Genomic DNA, 19,097 nt, shown 5'->3' with positions numbered 1-19,097 from the left:
GTTATGATGGGCCTCTGCAGGCCTGTTATTCACCTGTTAAGGACATTTTGATGTTTACTTTTTTTTTTTTTTTTTGCTTTTAAAAACACAGCTGCTGTGAAACTTTCTGTTTAAGTCTCTGTATGGATGTATGTGCAGTGGTGGGAGTCACATAATTTAACAGCCGGTTCTCTGCCCTAATGACTGGTTTCAGTGTAACAAAACGATATGCCGGAAAAGGTAGTTTATTATCTAATGCGTTTAATACTGAAATAAGAACAATAGGAGAGATACATAAAACTAGATGATGTTATAAGAAAGAGTTTTAAAATATTAATGAAAAAATATTAATACCTGAGGAAGAGCAGTAAAACCGTTCTTTAAGACATTTCCATATTGCTTCTTGATTGGCGTCCTCACTTGCGATTTTCTTTTCATCTATGGATGGAATGAACGTTACTAATGGCGCTTAAAATACGCTGTTGTGTGGATGAACATTAAAAAAGAGTAAGGGATGTCCATTTGTGATTTCCACGTTGAGTGTCTGTTCAGGTGCCTACCCTTAGAGAGAATCCTGATCACAAGTGCCATTTTAACAACTGGTTCGCAGAACTAAAAAAAAAAAAAAAAAATTGGGTATCCGTTCTATGGAACCGGTGCGAACCGGCTGAATACCACCACTGGATATATGCTTTCTGTTTTTGTGGGTAAATATCTAGAAGTGGAATGGCTAGATTGTATGGTAGGTGTGTGTATGCCTGGCTTTTTAAGAGAAGGCTCCTTTTCAAGTTGGGTGGGTGTTAGTAATAACTCGTTTCTCTAACGGTCCGCTTCTTAGGTGCTTGTTTTCTATCTGTATATGTTCTTTGATAAAGTCACTCTTCAAATTCTTAGTACTTTTTTGTTTGTTTGTTTGTTTTTAACAGGGACAGAGAGTCAGAGAGAGGGATAGATAGGGACAGACAGACTGGAACAGAGAGATGAGAAGCATCAATCATCAGTTTTTGTTGCGACACCTTAGTTGTTCATTGATTGCTTTCTCATACGCGCCTTGACCGTGTGGGCCTTCAGCAGACCGAGTAACCCCTTGCTCAAGCCAGCGACCTTGGGTCCAAGCTGATGAGCTTTGTTCAAACCAGATGAGCCTGCGCTTAAGCTGGTGACCTCGGGGTCTCGAACCTGGGTCCTCCACATCCCAGTCCGACGCTCTATCCACTGCACTACCGCCTGGTCAGGCTCAAATTCTTAGTATGTTTTTAAAAACTGAGTAGTTTCTTAATTTTTCGAGTTGAGATTTCTTTATGTATTCTGGACACAAGATCTTTATCGCATGCATGATTTGTAAATATTTTTTTGGCCCTTTTGTTTGTCTTTTCACTTCTTAACCATGTCTTTTGACAACCATATGCTTTAATTTTAATGAAGTCCAATTTATTTCTTCTGTGGATTATGCTTTTGGAGAAATATTTGCATAACCTTTGGTACCATGTTGGGTAGATATGATGAGATCAGGTAACCTTGTCTTGTGTTTGATCTTGAGGAGTTAGCATTTCGCCTTTTGTCATACCGTGGTGTTAGGTTTTGTTCTGTTTTGCTTAATAGACATCCTAAGTCAGTTTGAGGACTCTCCTATGCATAATTTGTTGAGGGTTTTTTTTTTGTTTTTTTTTTAATGAGCGCAGATGTTGGATTCTTCAAATGCCTTTTCTCATTGATAGAGAGCATCTCATGGCTTATTTGTTGATACGGCGAATCGCATCGATTGGGTGTTTTGTATGGTAAAGGTCTCTTCTGTTCCTGGGATGAACTAACTCTACTTGGTCATGATAGTTCATCTTTCCCTTTTTCTGCTTTTTTAATAGGTTTCTGCCGCTGATATTTCCTCAAACAAGGATGAAGAAGAGAACTCCATGCACAATACCGTCGTGTTGTTTTCTAGTAGTGACAAGTTCACTTTGCATCAGGTTTGGACTGAGCTGCCCACGGCTCCCCACTCTGACCTCCTCCCTGCCCATTTCCGCTTTCTCTCTCTCATGCACACTGACGTCGTCCAGTGTTCAGCTCTAGAGCTGTGTTAGCGAAGAAAGTACTTGTAAAAAAAAATTCTAAGATGAGCACATCAGTAGCACATTCCTAGCTCAGGGCCTTATTTAAAAATGTGTCTGCATGTTGTTCATTTCAGGATATGTGCGTGGTGTGTGGCAGCTTTGGCCAGGGTACCGAGGGAAGGTTACTTGCCTGTTCTCAGTGTGGTCAGTGTTACCATCCATACTGCGTCAGTATTAAGGTGAGTATGCTGCCAGGTGTAAAAAAGAAATGACTCCCTGGGAATGTGTCTAAATTGGATTCCATTCGATTTGGGTGGTATGTGGCTTCTTGTTCTTTATAATGAAGCAGACAGTGTCAGGATAACTGAAGGTAAGGGACAGCACTTATTAACCACTTTCCATATGGCTGTTCCAAGTGCCACCTGAAGAAATCAACTCTATGCATCTGTCATCTTAAATTATAGTGACGGATGATCATACTACCGCCTGGTAAAAGAGAACCACAAAAAGGCACGCATTTTATTTCACAGATGCTTTATGAACGATTGTTTTCTAAGGCAGGAGGGCTAGTTGGCACACCCCATTTATTAAAGGTGAAATTCTAGAGCATTTCAAGGAAAACATGCAAGCCCTCGTGGTGTCTCCCCTCACTCCCTCTTCTCACCCTTTCACCACAGACGGAAGGTAGTCTGTCAGGCTTCTTGGGTCAGTTGGTTGATATTTTTAATCAGTTTGGGCTCATCTTGGCCATACTTCTTCAAAATTTTTTTCTGGTTCCTCCCTGTCCCCCCTTGTGGATTCTCAGGTAATGTGTATGTGTGTGTGGGATTGTGTGACTCCCCCCCCCATTACTAACAGGTTTTTCCCCCCAGTTTTTCTCTCAGTTTGTATTGTTTCTAGTACATTCCCCAAAACTCATTGAGGCTGTGTAATCTTATTTAAAAAGCCCACCCACTCTATTTTTCAGATCATTGTCATATTTTTTAATCCCAGTTCCATTTTATAGTTTATCTTGTAGTTTTAAATTTCTTCCCTCCCCCCTTCAAGTCTTTGTATATATTTATCTGACTTTTCTCACTGGATTAACTAATTTTTCTCCTCATTAGGAGATGTTTTACTGCCTTTTTTTTTTTTAGTGTCTAGTAATTTTTGGTGATATATGGACATCGTGCATTGTGATAGTATTACTTTATTTTAGACGTTAACTAGGAATATTTTAAACAAAAAATATACAGACACAGCTTAGCTTGTAATAGTGTCAGTGTGATGATGTTGTGTACATCCCGTAGCCTCTGCAGAAGAGCTCCAGGAGTGGATTAATGTGGAAAAGACAGCATCGTAGTATTATTATGAAAATAGTTCTGACCTCCTGAACCCCCTGGGGTTCCCCAGATAGCACTGGTTTAATCCTCCTTGGGGCTTGGCCACACCTTTCCCTGCCCGGATGCACGGGTGCCTTTTCCTCCTCACTGGTAGAGACCCAGATGTTTTCCACCACCGTGTTGGCTCTGTTTCTTCTTCAATTTACATGTTCCCAATAGCTGTTGCCTTGGCTGTGGGTCTCTGGCTTCCTATATATGCAGCTTGGTGTTCAGCCTAAGGTTTTGGGGACACCTGTTTAGGTGATCCCTCCTTTCTTCCTTTCTAGTGCTCTGTCCTGCAGACTGCGCTGTCCTGGCTTTGCTAAACTCTGTCCTGTGTCCCAAGCTCAGTGAGACCACTGTGCTCTGCTGGGCTTTCCCTCCAGGGACAACATCCTGGAGAATGTCCATAGGGGCGACGTCCTAGGGCTCACTGGTCCAACCCCTGAAAACTTCTGTGCTTCATACATTTTGTCCAGTTTTCTAGTATGTTAGGACGGCAGAAAGGTCTCATTTCCGGTTACTCCACCATTGTTAAAGCAGATACACATGGCAGACTCTAAAACACAACTATCACGCCTCCAGACATGGTACTATGGGGTGGGGGGTGGGGAATCCTGGATCATGCGCTACCTGAAAGAGCTCTTGAAAATAAGGACCGACTCAGTTGTATCTGCCCTGCAAGGGGATTTCGGAGGGTGGGGGAGCTGTTCAAATGTTGAAATACTGCAGAGAGGTCAGGGGCACACTAACATGTCGGCTACATTCAGGAGTCAGGAAGTCCGGACTGGCATGAGCATGCTTAGCAGTGGTAGTGACCAGTGCACGGTGACCCAATGCAGTTTGTCACAGAGTGAGTGTGAATTGAGTCACTTGGACAGTGTGGCTGTCACAGACCACAGCGTAGCTGTCTGAATTAGGAGAATTTAGTAGGAATGAAGGTTCAGTATGAAAAAGAAAAGTTTTACCACCAAATTCCTTGGATCTGTCGCCCTCTTGTCTTTTCTGCAACCGGTATTGGTAACTTGCCCACGGGCCACACCTGGCCACTGGCTGCTTCTGGAAATTAGGTTTTATTGAAACATGGACACGCTCTTTTATTTTACGTCTGCCTTAGAATTGGAAAGATTCTGCTGAAACAAAGTTTGATGCCATTCTGACTGGTTCCCTCCCCCTTGTTTCCTTCCCAGGCAGCTTTTAGACTTCCTTACTCCTCGTGGCCTGACTTTGATTGTCTTGACTGCTTGCTGTTTCATTATAACACAGGCCCTTTGTAATCCTTCTGTCTCTAGACTCTCTAGTTTTTTGAGATCTTTTAAGTGGGCTCCAAATTCTTAATATTGCATGGTATGGCTGCTTTGAGGAACTTTTTAGAAGTATATGGTTTCTCAAGCTTTTCTAGAGATTCTCAAAGTGTTTTAGACCCTTGTTGCAGGGACAGTAAACAGAGGAGTGAACATGAACGTGAAAAGTCCTAGCTTCATAGCTATAACCCTTCAAGATCTTATAAAATGTTCTTGGAAGCTCGTGGAGTTTTTTTTTTCTTTTTTGTTTTTTTTAATTGATTTTAATATACAAGTATCTTCGCAGTGTACACAAGTTTCAGGTGCACAAATCCATGAAATGTCATAAAGGGAAACTCAGTCAATACATTTTAAATCTTGCGTTAACAAGAATGGGGCTGTTGACTTGATTTCTATAAAATCCAGTCACCGCATCTATCAAGTGGACATAAAATCCACAGCAATGGTACCTGGCCCGGTAGTTCAGTTATTTCAGAGCATCATCCCCAAAACACCAAGGTAGTGGGTTTGATCCCTGGTCAGGGCACGTGCAAGAAGCGGCCAATGAGTGCACAACTAAGTGGAACGACAGAATGATTCTCTCTCTCTCTCTCTCTCTCTTGCTTTCTCTTGCTTTCTCCTTCTCTCTCTCTCTCCCCCCTTTCTCTTTCTCTTTCTCTCCCTCTAAAATCAAGCAATAAAAACAACAGCCTTATAAAGTAGGCTAAAAACAAGGCATTAAAATATATACCACTTCCTGTTATTCTGACCAGTAGACAGACTAGAAGAGTTTGTGTGGGCCGGCCTCCATGCTGGTCCCCTCTTGGCACTCAGTAAATGTTAGTCTCTGGCCCCTTTTCTGCCCTTAGGTACATAAGTGCTACATTCATTCTTAGGGTATATTCGATCAGACACCTTGTATTAGCCAGTGTCTAAATTGCACGGATTGGGTGTTTCTTTTCCAGATCACGAAAGTCGTCCTTAGCAAAGGCTGGAGGTGCCTTGAGTGCACAGTGTGTGAGGCCTGCGGGAAGGCCACTGACCCTGGGAGACTCCTGCTCTGTGATGACTGTGACATCAGTTACCACACCTACTGCCTGGACCCTCCGCTGCAGACTGTGCCCAAGGGAGGCTGGAAGTGCAAATGGTATGCTAGGGCTCACATGTCCCTCGTTCATCTGTCAAGCTCAGAGCTTCTCTCCACGTCACTTTAGTTGTTAGTTTTTATTCAGTGAGAGGAGGGGAGGCAGAAAGACAGACTCCTGCATGTGCCCCAACCGGAATCCATCCAGCAAGCCCACTAGGGGACAATGCTCTGCCCATCTGGGGCATTGCTCTGTTGCTCAGCAACCAAGCTCTTCTTAGCACCTGAGGTGGAGGCCATGAAGCCATCCTCAGTGCCTGGGGCTAACTCGCTCCAGTCAAGCCTTGACTGCAGGAGGGGAAGAGAGAGAAAAGCGAGAGGGGAAGGGGTGAAAAAGCAAATGGGTGCTTGTCCTGTGTGTCCTGACCTGAAATTGAACCCAGAACATCCACATACTGGGCCAACGCTCTACCACTGAGCCAACTGGCCAGAACCCACGTTAGTTTTTAAAAGTCAGTCTCGTTTCCTTAATGGTATAATTCGTGTTGACTGTGAGAGAGAGCAGTCATCAAAATTTTCAGATGCACCTTAAATAATTTCCCCTGGTTTTGTAGGTGTGTTGCTCCTTGAATACCTGAATGATGTAAATGAATGAAGTTGTGACTGGGGTTGGGGGGCATTGGCTTTCAGGTGTGTTTGGTGCCGACACTGTGGAGCCACATCTGCGGGTCTGCGGTGTGAATGGCAGAACAACTACACGCAGTGTGCCCCTTGTGCAAGCTTGTCTTCCTGCCCCGTCTGCTACCGAGACTACCACGAGGAAGACCTCATTCTGCAGTGCAGACAGTGTGATAGGTACCGTGCTGGGGCGTGGTATATATTTTTTTTCTTTCCCCATCTTTTGCAAACTTCTCTCTCCTAAATGTAGCAGAAGGGAATTAGAAAATAAATTTTTCTTAAATTTAGGAAACAACACTTTGGCTTTCCAGATTATTTTTGTTTTTATTTAGTGAGAGGAGGGGAGTCAGAGACAGACTCCCACATTTGCCCCAACCAGGATCCACCCAGCAAGCCCACTAGGGGAAGAAGCTCTGCCCATCTACGGTGTTGCTCTGTTGCTCAGCAACCAAGCTGTTTTTAGTGCCTGAAACCGAGGCCATGGAGCCTTCCTCAGTGCCTGGGGCCAACTCTCTCCAATCAAGTCATGGCTGCAGGAGGAGACTAGAGAGAGAGAGAAAGAAGAGAAAAAGAGAGAAGTTAGAGTGGGCGGGGTGTAGAAGAAGATGGGTGCTTCTTCCTGTGTGCCCTGACTGGGAATCGAAATTCACGACGTAAACGTGCCCAGCCAATGCTCTACCACTGAGCCAACCAGCCAGGGCCTCCAGTTTTTGGGGGTTTTTTTAGTCAGCTTAGAAACCTGTAGAAATTTCCTAATTTGTGTTCTCTCAGATCCAGACTAAAAGTTTTAAATTTGGGCCTTTTTGAGGGTTTATAAATCTCTTGGAAGTTAGATGCCGTGAGATGATTTTCTACATATGAGCATTGTTCTGGGAGTGTTTCCTAATGCTGTGTTACTAAATTTTTACAAAGGACCTCACATGTTCTGTTATCCTTCAACCATTTTTTTCTTAGAGCTCTAAATACTAAGTATCTAGATGTTAGCTGCAGGATCCCACACTTCCTATATTGTTTCTGTATGCCTTCAAAACCCAGTGTTCTGTGTTCTTGTGGGCATTCACTGGTAGCTACTGCGCTCTGAGCGGTTATGCACTGTATCAGTAGCGCAGGACTCAGGGCTCCGCCCACAATTATTTGATCTAAGGCAGATTCTGTTACCTGCTGCACGGTGAAAGCCCAACGTGGAGCTCACACACGGCACCATGTGCTGCCCTGGAATTCCTTCCCAAATGTTCAGTGCATGATCATTACACAGCTGGCCCTCCCTCCTCATATAGATGCCTTCTCATTTCTCCTAGTATTTGATTTTGTTCCTCTTCCTTCCTTCCTTCTCAGCTTTGAAGATTTTTGAGGGGTCCATAGGCGAGGTGAGAAGAGAAAAGGGGAACTTGTTCTAGGCAGGGGGAGCATTTGAGGGTTAGGGTCTTGAAGTGTTTGGAGACTGTCGGCTCCAGTTTTTAAAAGAAAACTGCTCTCAGTGTATTTCTGTCTCTCTTTTTAATGTACCACGATGGTCTTTTTTTAGATGGATGCATGCAGTCTGTCAGAACTTAAACTCTGAAGAGGAAGTGGAAAACGCGGCAGATGTTGGTTTCGACTGCAGCATGTGCAGACCCTATATGCCTACATCAAATGGTAAGGGAAGAATTGAACCCGTGAGTCCTTGCTGCAACCCCGTGGGCCTCGCTGTCCGTAACTAGTGCATGGCATGGGCTTACCGATAATTTTTCTTTTTGTGAAACTGTTGCTTGAACAAGTATGTTATGAAAACAAACTTATTTTTTGTTACAAATGAACTCGACTCCTTCCAACACGACATAGTAAAACAGTTTGCTTACCTGAAGAGAAGTGAGCATGCATTTTAGACACAATGTAGTTTTACGGTTGAAACCTATGGCCTTGTGGTCGCTGACGTGGCCAGAAACCCTGCTCCAGGTTCTGTGCCTTCGTGGGGGTTCCTCCTGTGCTTGTGCTTCCCCACCTTGTCTGTGTTCATGACCTAGGCTTGAAACTCTTCTGGGTACAGTTTCCAAGCTCTTGTTTTAGTAAAGTGGTTCTAGCAATAGAAATGTTCATTTAACAATCTTTAAAGATATACTGCTCAGAAAAATTAGGGGATATTTCAAAATGAGTATGAAGCAATAAATAAAAGCAGTTGATTTTTTTTTATTAAACCTCAGAAAAGCTAACGACAAGTCAAAGAAAGTTGTTCAATAATGCAAATGAGATGCAAAACCAACTTTTATTGCATTAGTGAAAATGCACCAGGCTGAACGTACTGGAGTATCTGTTCATTCCCTGATCCCCTCCTTTTCGTGAGCAGTGTAGTTTAACTTTTCAAAGTAAATAAATAAATAAAACTGAAAAGACCCATGCCTTCTCTCTGGTTTCAGTGCCTTCCTCCGACTGCTGTGACGCCTCGCTTGTCGCACAAATCGTCACGAAAGCGAAAGAGCTCGGTAAGGTCCCCAGCGCTCCCTGCGGCTGTTCTTTACGAGCAGCATAGGACCACGTTGTCTTCAATGGCGTTACTCACTGGCTCTCTCTCTGCCTGAGCCGTGTGGGTGCTCGGTCTTTTTCCCACGTGTCGGTGGTCAGTGCTATAGCTGATAGGTCCACGCTTATCTTCTCTCCGGCTTTGGTGGGACAGCGTTCCCATAACTGTCCCCTGGCCACCAGGGGGAATGATTGCTCCTCCAGTAGCCTCCCTGTTCGCTATGTTTTCATTGATAGGTGACTGGACTTAGTTGTCAGCGGAAATCTGGGCTAGTTAACAGATTCCTTTAGCATGAACTCAGCTGCTATTTTTTTCTGTAATGGATCAGGCTAGAGTGGTGATTAATATGATATTCTTTTTTTTTTTTTTTTCTGAAGCTGGAAACGGGGAGAGACAGTCAGACAGACTCCCGCAGGCGCCCGACTGGGATCCACCCGGCACGCCCACCAGGGGCGACGCTCTGCCCACCAGGGGGCGATGCTCTGCCCCTCTGGGGGGTCGCACTGCCGCGACCAGAGCCACTCTAGTGCCTGGGGCAGAGGCCAAGGAGCCATCCCCAGCGCCCGGGCCATCTTTACTCCGATGGAGCCTCAGCTGCGGGAGGGGAAGAGAGAGACAGAGAGGAAGGAGGAGGGGTGGAGAAGCAGATGGGCACTTCTCCTATGTGCCCTGGCCGGGATTCAAACCCGGGTCCCCCACACGCCAGGCCGACACTCTACCGCTGAACCAACCAGCCAGGGCCACGATATTCTTTTTTAAGTGAGAAGAGGGGAGCTAGAGAGGCAGACTCACCACATGTCCCCCATTTGGGATCCACTCGGCAACCCCTGCCTGGGCCCATGATTGAATCACCCGAGCCATCCTCAGTGCCCAGGACTGACGCTTGAACCAGTTGAGCCACTGGCTGTGAGAGGGGAAGAGGGAGAGATTGAGAGAGGGGTAGGGAGGTGCTTCTCCTGTGTGCCCTGACCAAGAATCAAACCCGGGACATCCGCACCCTGGGCCAACACTATCTATTGAGCCAACCGGCCAGGGCCAAGATACGCCTATCAAACCTTCATTCTTTTTTTTTTTTTTTTTTGTTTTGTTTTGTTTTGTTTTGTTTTTTTTACAGAGACAGAGAGAGGGATCGACAGGGACAGACAGACAGGAACGGAGAGATGAGAGGCATCAATCATTAGTTTTTCATTGTGTATTGCGACCTCTTAGTTGTTCATTGATTGCTTTCTCATATGTGCCTTGACTGCGGGGTTACAGCAGACCGACTAACCCTTTGCTCGAGCCAGCGACCTCGGGTCCAAGCTGGTGAACTTTGCTCAAACCAGATGAGCCCGTGCTCAACCTGGCGACCTCGGGGTCTCAAACCTGGGTCCTTCCACATCCCAGTCTGACGCTCTATCCACTGCGCCACCGCCTGGTCAGGCTCAAACCTTCATTCTTTTGATTACTCCCGTTTGTTATCACCAGATACAAAAATATTTGGATAGTTCAGAAATTGTTCTGCCTGACCAGGTGGTGGCGCAGGGGATAGAGCGTTGGACTGGGATGCGGAAGACCCAGGTTCAAGACCCCGAGGTTGCCAGCTTGAGCGCGGGCTCATCTGGTTTGATCAAAGCTCACCAGCTTGGACCTAAGGTCACTGGCTCAAGCGAAGAGTTATTCCGTCTGCTAAAGGCCCATGGTCAAGGCACATATGAGAAAGCAATCAATGAACAACTAAGGTGTCGCAACGAAAAACTAATGATTGATGCTTCTCATCTCTCTCCGTTCCTGCCTGTCTGTCCCTCCCTCTGACTCTCTCTGTCTCTGTAAAAAAAAAAAAAAAAAGAAAGAAATTGTTTTAATGAATGGCAGTTTTGTGGATTTAAAGACTTTTACAGATTTCTCCTTATTTATATCTCCCCCTGTGGGCGGTCATCGAGAGCTGTTGTGTCTCCTGACTGATGTGACCATCCCCTCTCAGTCTCAGGGACAGGCTCAAAGCTCAGAGGTGGCCACATTCCTTTCGTCTTTCTGAATCTTCACCTTGAGACCTGAGCACAGAGATGCCAGGAAGGTCTTTTTAAAAAACAAAACAACAAAAACCTTGCAACGTTTCTGCCATCACTTAAGGAAGTGTGTGTGGTCTGTTACTCTTACTTTTCATCGAGTACTCCTAAGTTATTTATCCATGCATTTCCTAGATACATTGCTTTACAGAAGTCATGTCCCACCTTGACATTTTGTATCATTAAACTGACATATCCGCCGGAAGGAAAGTGGGCATTTTCATTGGTGTCCTTGGCTGTTGTGACTTTTAGATCCACCCAGAATCTACACCCAGGATGGTGTGTGCTTGACCGAATCAGGGATGACCCAGTTACAGAGACTTATTGCCACCACTCCGAGAAGAAAACGGTCCAAACCAAAGTTGAAACTGAAGATTATCAATCAGAACAGCGTGGCCGTCCTGCAGACCCCTCCAGACATACAGTCCGAGCATTCACGTGATGGCGAGATGGACGATAGTCGAGGTAATGCCAGTTTACTCTCTGTAGGGGGGACGTTTGTGAGAATTAAAACAGAGAGGAAGGCTTTTGAAATATGAACAGTTTCTCTAAGAGTAGTAGATGTGTCCACTGACCGAGACAGCCCTCACTGGAACACGTGTCCTTTCTAAGTGTGCGGTCTTCCTGGACCTTGGCTTTGCTGATCCTCACCCTCCCGTGTGCATTCTAGTCCAGAGCTGTGTTATCCGGCACCCCATGTACTTGAGGTCACAGCTGGCAAAGTTTAGGGGGCTTGACTCGGGTCTGCCAACGGCAGCATTGGCCTCCTCAGAGGCTGTGAGCTTGAGCACCTTTCCAAACAGTACTGAAAAGACCTGCGAGTGTCTGTTCTCCCCTGTGACACTCATGTTCTGTGGAATGACCCTGAGAAGCGGTGGCTGTCTGTTCAGCTGTGCAGTTTCCTCCCAGGGGCTGTTGGAAGGTAGGGCCCCATTCCAGCAATGTGACACATGACATTGTATGCATAACGCACACATGGTGTTAGGTCCCACAGGAGCCCACAAAGTGCACATGAACGTGTGGCGTCCCTGTGATATTTCAGCGTTACCCACTGGTGATTTTTCAGTGTTATCTCTGCATTTGCTTTTTTTTTTTATAAACCCCCCTCCCCCAGAAGGAGAACTTATGGATTGTGACGGGAAGTCAGAATCCAGTCCTGAACGGGAAGCGGCGGAGGATGAAGCCAAGGGCATGGAAGGCGGTGCGGAGGCCGTCAAGAAGCGGAAAAGGAAGCCGTACAGACCAGGTGCGGCCCGAGCCCGGTGGGTCGGTCTAGTCAGTCAGAACTGCGTTCACGTAAGAAAAACGCAGTAAAGAGCTAGGGCTTTCACTCACGATGAAAATGGCTGGGGTGAAATACAGCTTCTCTGCAGCTCTCCACACCGAGGCTCGAGTGTGTCAACTAAAAGAACGGAACTATTTGAATATGCTTTTTAGGTGACAGATTCCATAGGTTGATTGTGGGATGCTTCACCATAGGTAATGAATACCTTATCCCAAATGCTACCCCTTTTAATTAAATGCCTTACTAGATGGCTTTCATTTACACCCTTCTAATATTTTTGTTTTGAAAAGTTATTTTTAGTGTTGATGCAGCAGTGCCAGTTAATACACGTTATGAAGGTGACGGGCTAGGGTTCCCATGCCTCCTAAAGTTCACCTCCCTGTTAGTACTGTGATGACAAAACAGTTTCCTCTGCTTCGGGGGAAGAGAGGAGAGCTGCCTTGCTTGTCAAATTTTATTTGCCCTGTTGGAAAGAAATTATTGAACTTTTTTTTTTTTTTTTACAATTTTATTCATATTTTTTGGAGAGGAAGTAGAGAGAGAGAGAGAAAGCGAGCGAAGGAGGGAGCAGGAAGCATCAACTCCCATATGAGCCTTGACCAGGCAAACCTGGGGTTTTGAACTGGCGACCTCAGTGTTCCAGGTCGATGCTTTATCCACTGCATCACCACAGGCCAGGCAGGGGAAAAAAACCTATTGAAATGGTGACAATACAGAACTTGTAGGCTTTTTTAGGCAGTTTATTTACCAGTCAATGAGGTATTAAATTGAATCTGTTGAATCTTTATTCTTCTGACTACTTATGTTACCAATAAGAGCGATCTATACACCCTGTGGTGAGTAAGGAGAAACTTAACTCACTGCTGTGTTCTGGTGGTTGTTAGAAGCTAACCTTCCTTATGGAGAGATCACATCTGTAAGGACCTCGGTTAGCACCATCCAATTCATTGTCTGAAATGACTTCCTCTTCCTTATGATGAGGCTTATAAGTTACAAGTAACATTTACATTTCTTTTAGACTCTTTACTCCTGTTAATGTATGGAACCTTCGTGCAGATGAGGGGTTCTGTATGTTATCATGGTTTACCTGTGAGGGGAGAAGTGCTGGGGAGGTCTGTAACTTGCTCAGAGTTGAGTTGTGACCTGAATGGCAGAGTTTGGCCCCAGAGGCCATGCCTTGGGCCCTCATGAGGAGGGACCGTACACAGTACACCCCTGTAGCCATTCGAATTTGTTTGGGTCCTCTAGTTTAGTTTGTATCTTGTCTCTTTTCTCCCTCAGGTAATATACAGGTAGTTTAAGTGATGACATGTGAGTCACTGATATTAGCAATGTAACTCTGACATTGGTTCGAAGAGGAAATACCTGCAGTTTTGCTGCACTCGAGTGAATTTTTATTCCTGTTTTGGTCAGTTCGTCATAAGACGACAAACGACAATCACTTAAACCTCTTTTATTTGCTTATTATGTCCAAACTCTTGTGTGTTTGCATACCACTGAGATTGATGATTTGAAAGGAGCCCATACTGACTGTACACCCCTTCACTGTGTGAGTCACTCATTTCCCAGGCGATTTCACGCGACTGACGTAACTGAAGTAGTAGGGAGAGACCAGTTGCTGATGAGGCTGCCCTATCTCGGATAGGTATTGGTGGATTTATGGTGCGGCAGAGAAGTCGAACCGGGCAAGGGAAAGCCAAGCGGTCTGTGATCAGGAAGGACTCCTCGGGCTCCGTCTCCGAGCAGTTGCTCGGCAGAGATGACGGTATGTATAGGTGTGATTTGATTTCACCCCATGCTGTTGCCGTCACCACTGCAAAAGACCTGCCCGAAAAGAAGGCTTACAGCCCTGCCTGTCGCTGCATACGGTCATTTGAAACACCACGTATTTCATAACTGTGACCGCTGTTGCAGGCTGGGGTGAGCAGCTACCCGATCCTCTGGCTGACGAATCTGTTTCCGTTACCGAGAACACTGAGAAAATCAAGAAGAGATACCGGAAAAGGAAAAACAAGCTCGAAGAAACCTTCCCCGCCTATTTACAAGTAATGTGTTGCTTCACATCATCTATGGAGTTTGTTCATGAAAGAAATGTAATGTATTCTTGAGTTTAAAAAAAAATAGGTTTCTTGTGTTTGTTACTTTTTTTCCTTTGTTCTGCTCTTAATTATCACAAATGCCATGTTAACCTTCCAGGGCTCATAAACGTGATCATGTACGTTTTTTGTGCTTTGATGCATTTCACAAAGTTCTTTTTTATCCAGAGATGGCTGGATTGTTTTTCACTTCTGAATATTTTTTTAAAAAACTGAGTGCTTTGAGGCAGGGGGAAGCATTCATTTGTCCTTCTACTTTACTTGTGCATTCGTTGTTTTCTTCCCGTCTGTGCCAGACGGGTGATCAAACCCACAACCTTGGTGTTACCAGGGTGATGCTCTAACCAACCGACTGAGCTGACTGGCCCAGGCCCGCCTCTCAATACTTGATAAACTCCACAAGGACACTTTGGGCTGAGAGAATCTCTGTTTGTTGCAGAGCAGTCGCCCTGTGTTGTCTTTGCCAGGGCCCGTGGGCATCTCCCTTTGCCACTCCAGGTTCCGCATGCGGCCCGCAGGCCGTAGTTTGGGAACCCCTGCTCTATAGCTTTACTAACCATTTACCGCTGTTAGAACCTCAGTGAACCAAAGATTTAATGAGCAGAACTGCTTTCTGCTTTTTAAAGTAGACATCAGAGAAATATCCTCCAACACAAAGAAATTAGTTCGGTAGATGTAGACTACATGGAAATAGATGTCTTCCTTGTGCGTCTTATAAATGTTCCATCACAGAAGAGGTCAGGGCCACGTGTCCTATTGGACAGAGTCCCCTATCAGAAGTAGGACCAAGACTGAAGGTCTGGCCCAGCTGCTAGCTGACCGCACGTTTCTGGGCCTGTTGCCCAGTCCTCCTCATGTGTCAGGAACATATGGAAAAGCCTTCTATATTTAGTAAGACTTCTAAGCATAGCCACCTGAGTAGATAACAATATTTATGAGAGTAAGTTCTTGTTAAGTGACATGCCACCCAGTGACCTAGCTTTATGGAGTTTTCACATTTCTGTTCCATAGTGAAACAACTCTTTCATTTAAAAAAATGCCAAAACTTTAAACCCAAATATTTTTCCCTCTACCAGACCTCACCTAGCTTTTCCCCCATCCCTTCTCCATCCACAGTTAGCATTGCTGACTGTCTGACGCTTATCTATTTTTATAACTTTTTCTTTATAATTTATGTTTAGATGGCTTTAATATTCTTGGTTTGTATTTAATTCTTAGCTGGACAGAATCATGCAATTTCTGCTCTCTTTTAAGACTTTATTTTAGAGTTTATCTTTGACGGCATAGCTGTTGCATCCTTTTAAAATCTCAACTGTATCATGTGGGGTGGTGCAGTTGCAGACCTCACGGCAGTGTTCGCATTTTGGTATTAAAAATGCTGCCGGGCACTGGTGGTGTGTGTGCATGTTTGGCGAGGACGTGTTCAGTGTTGACAAGTCCTGCAGAGCTATCCTCTCCAATGATTCCTTCTCCAGACAAACTGAAGACAGTAAAGCAGAGTTACTGGGTTAGGGTTAGGGACAGGTGGGGGGTCCCCAGTGTTTCCTTTGGTCCTTTTCATTGACCCTTGAGACACTGTGGAGAGATGGCTGGATTGTAAGGTGAGCAGTGTGAACCGTTGGTCCCTGGGAGCGGAGACCGTATTTTGAAATGGAGACACGTTCCTAGGAGTAAATGAAGGTCAAGCCAGACGCCTTTCGGAGGAAACACAAGTTATGCACACAAGACAGTGAAAATGTGTGTAAGCACAGCCATCAGATTTATAATGTGTTCAGTCTTTAAATGTGTTTATGAATCAACATGAGGTGACTGTCACCTGTCTGAGGTCTGTATTAAAGCTGTAGCTCAAACCTTGGCGATGTCCCCTGCCAGTTATCTCTAAATAATAACAGTCACAAAGCAGGAGTTGTTAGGAATTAGGGACCAATCGTACTATAAATATATCAGTCTTCAGATTTAATTGTCGCCTAATTGGGACTAACTATTATAGACTGCTGTCACTGCAAATACTAGTGATAGAATTGTGTGCCGTCATTTGCATAATTATGTTTGTGTCTGGTGAAAATACAGAAATTGCACTTTTGAAAGAAGGGAAATCTATATAAAAGATTTTGTGTTGTTGATATATTTCTATATTCAGTTTCTCAGTTGTTACAATACCAAGTTTGTAAGACTATACTTTCAGGGATCGTTTCTATAGTTTGTTACAATACCAAGTTTGTCTTGTTATTTCTGCCTTCTTGTCAGAAATGGTGGCAGAATGATCTCGTCATCATTTCAGAATTTTGTAACAGAATCAGCCTTTTTCATTTGTGTTTGTTTATTTATGTATTTATTTATTTATTTTTACCTAGGAAGCTTTCTTTGGAAAAGATCTTCTAGATACAAGTAGACAAAACAAGCTCAGTCTAGATAATCTGTCGGAAGACGCTGCTCAGCTTTCGTGTAAGACTGGTGTGAACGCGCAGTTCCTGGACCCTTCCTTAGACCCTCTGCTTAGTTCTTCCTCAGCTCCAGCAAAACCTGGTGCTCACGGTATGTGCGCTCTTCTTGGTTGCACAGTCCTCACCTCCCTTACCATCAAACCTTGGACGTTCATCCATTCGGCCTCGTGCAGTTTTAAAATCAGAGTGATTGAAGTGTAACTTGTATTCAGTAAGTGTAACTTCTAAGCGGACAGGTCTATATACTATGTGACAAACAGACTTATCTGTGTAACTATCACCAGAGTCCAATGTTGCAACAGGAAAAGGTTAGGTATTGCATATTCCTGAGGGTAGCGTAAGGGAATGTAATTGGGCTGTGAGTTGTAAATGTAATAATCTTCGATGTGGAAGGTAGGTTTTTGCACATGATGCAGCCAAGGAAAGTCAGAAGAGGTACTGCAAGAGAACTGCTGGTGGGCAGCTGGCTGGCAGGAGGCGGCGTTAGTGGGGGAATCTCATTGTCATAGGTCTGGGTCTCGCCATGGATCGTTTGGGCTGGATAAATCTTTGTTGGAGGAGGAGGAGGAGGGTGGTCCTGTGTGGTGTAGGGCATTTGCAGCTTCTCTGTCCCATGATGTCGTGATGCTCAAAGATGTCTTCAAATACTGCCAGTTGATCCCTAGTAAGAACTACTGCCTGAAATGCAGTGAATATTGGGACTATTTAGTATTACAGTCTGAATACGTTATAAACATTTGTTATTACATTAGCCTCAGCAGGGCTTTAGGAATTGAATGAGCTGGGTATATATGAGTTGTGATCACTGAGTGTTGTTCCCCCACTGCTAGATCTTTGTCTTACTAATGCTGATAGAGGAATGGATTCCTTTTCTTCTTCCCATTGGTTATGTTTGTAGCTCAGTTAATTGTATAAACTCCATTTGGAAAAGACTCCTGGCAGCTTCCACAGGGGAAGACAGCTTCATACCTTGAGTTGTTACAGTGCCGTTAACATGATATTATTCTGGATGGAAACTCGGGCTTTTGTGTTTGGTGTCACCTTCTAGACCAGTGGTAGTCAACCTGGCCTCTACCACCCACTAGTGGACGTTCCAGCTTTCATGGTGGGTGGTAGCAGAGCAACCAAAGTATAAATAAAAAGATAGATTTAACTATAGTAAGTTGTTTTATAAAGATTTATTCTGCCAAACTTAGCGAAAATCCGACATAAAGTATTTGGTAAGTATTTATTATTATATGCTTTAACTTGCTATAACTCTGCTTTATAAATTTTATAAAGTAAAGTTACTTCCCTACTTTATAAATCACCATTACTGTGGAACCTTTGGGCAGTTAGAAAATTTGACTACTAACAGATATACAAAAGTGGGCAGTAGGTATGAAAGGGTTGACTACCCCTGGTCTAGACTGGCAAGCACAAGGCCATACTTTTATTTTTTCTTTCTTGGCAATCATTTTCCTTTTCCTTTTTTTTTTTTTTTTTTTTTTTTAATTCAGTGAGAGGTCATGAGACAGAGACAGACTCCCCCATGCACCCTGACTGGGATCCACCTGGCATACCCACTAGGGGGCGATGCTCTGCCCATCTGGGGCATTGTTCGTTGCTCAGCAACCGAGCTCTTAGCACCAGAGGTAGAGGCCATGGAGCCATCCTCAATGCCTGGGGCCAACTCCCTCAATTCGAGCCACGGCTGTGGGAAGAAGAGAGAGAGAGAGAGAGAGAGAGACAGGAAGGGGAGGAGGGGAGAAGCAGATGGGCGTTTCTCCTATGTTCCCCGTCAGAACATAGGAGATCGAACATAGGAATCGAACCTGGGACATCCACATGTGGGGACCAACGCTTTACCACTGAGCCAACCAGCCAGGGGCCAATCATGTTACTTTTACTTTCACTTTCACTCTGTGGTTTTAAGTCCTGGCCTGCTCCAATCCATTCCAGAGTGTTGTTACAGTAAAGTGTCATGGAAGATCCGTGGGTCCTTCAGAGGATAACCTGACCATAGAAGATGTGTCTTATTGTAAAAGTCACGGCTGGCCATTTAAAGACTGAAAGAGATCTTACCTCCTGGTTTACACTTACTTCACAGGGAATGTCTAATTAATGGGTGTTTTTTTAATACTTTATTTATCTTCTGTGTTTTATTTTCCAGATGTCATTTTTAGAGATGTCGCTTTCTTAATGAAGTGTTTGCTTTGTTTGTTATAGTATTCCCTTTCACTTTATTGCCTGTAGGCCTTTGTTTTATTGTTAATATAAATGAGTCACAAAACAAAAACAGTTGTAACCTCCAA

At 44.5% G+C, this 19,097-nt stretch overlaps 1 protein-coding gene across 12 annotated transcripts in view; it reads left to right on the top strand.

Annotated features, from left to right (window-relative positions):
- KMT2C (lysine methyltransferase 2C) overlaps positions 1-19,097 on the top strand; it is a 235,480-nt gene that overhangs the window by 161,549 nt on the left and 54,834 nt on the right. For all 12 annotated transcript variants that reach the window (XR_010726264.1, XM_066237431.1, XM_066237427.1 and 9 more), the window contains exons 17-27: positions 1,842-1,943; positions 2,162-2,266; positions 5,637-5,818; positions 6,446-6,610; positions 7,959-8,068; positions 8,827-8,892; positions 11,231-11,443; positions 12,093-12,224; positions 13,909-14,028; positions 14,178-14,308; positions 16,714-16,894. Coding sequence is in view for 11 of the 12 variants with exons in the window: in XM_066237431.1 (XP_066093528.1) it covers positions 1,842-1,943; positions 2,162-2,266; positions 5,637-5,818; positions 6,446-6,610; positions 7,959-8,068; positions 8,827-8,892; positions 11,231-11,443; positions 12,093-12,224; positions 13,909-14,028; positions 14,178-14,308; positions 16,714-16,894 (1,507 nt within the window). In the remaining variant the exon portion in view is untranslated. The remainder of the gene's footprint in view (positions 1-1,841; positions 1,944-2,161; positions 2,267-5,636; positions 5,819-6,445; positions 6,611-7,958; positions 8,069-8,826; positions 8,893-11,230; positions 11,444-12,092; positions 12,225-13,908; positions 14,029-14,177; positions 14,309-16,713; positions 16,895-19,097) is intronic.

This window comes from Saccopteryx bilineata, chromosome 6 (genome assembly GCF_036850765.1).
Source record: "Saccopteryx bilineata isolate mSacBil1 chromosome 6, mSacBil1_pri_phased_curated, whole genome shotgun sequence".
Taxonomy (NCBI): domain Eukaryota; kingdom Metazoa; phylum Chordata; class Mammalia; order Chiroptera; family Emballonuridae; genus Saccopteryx; species Saccopteryx bilineata.
Note: the sequence above shows the minus strand (reverse complement) of the source record. Positions and strands in the feature narration are given on the sequence as shown.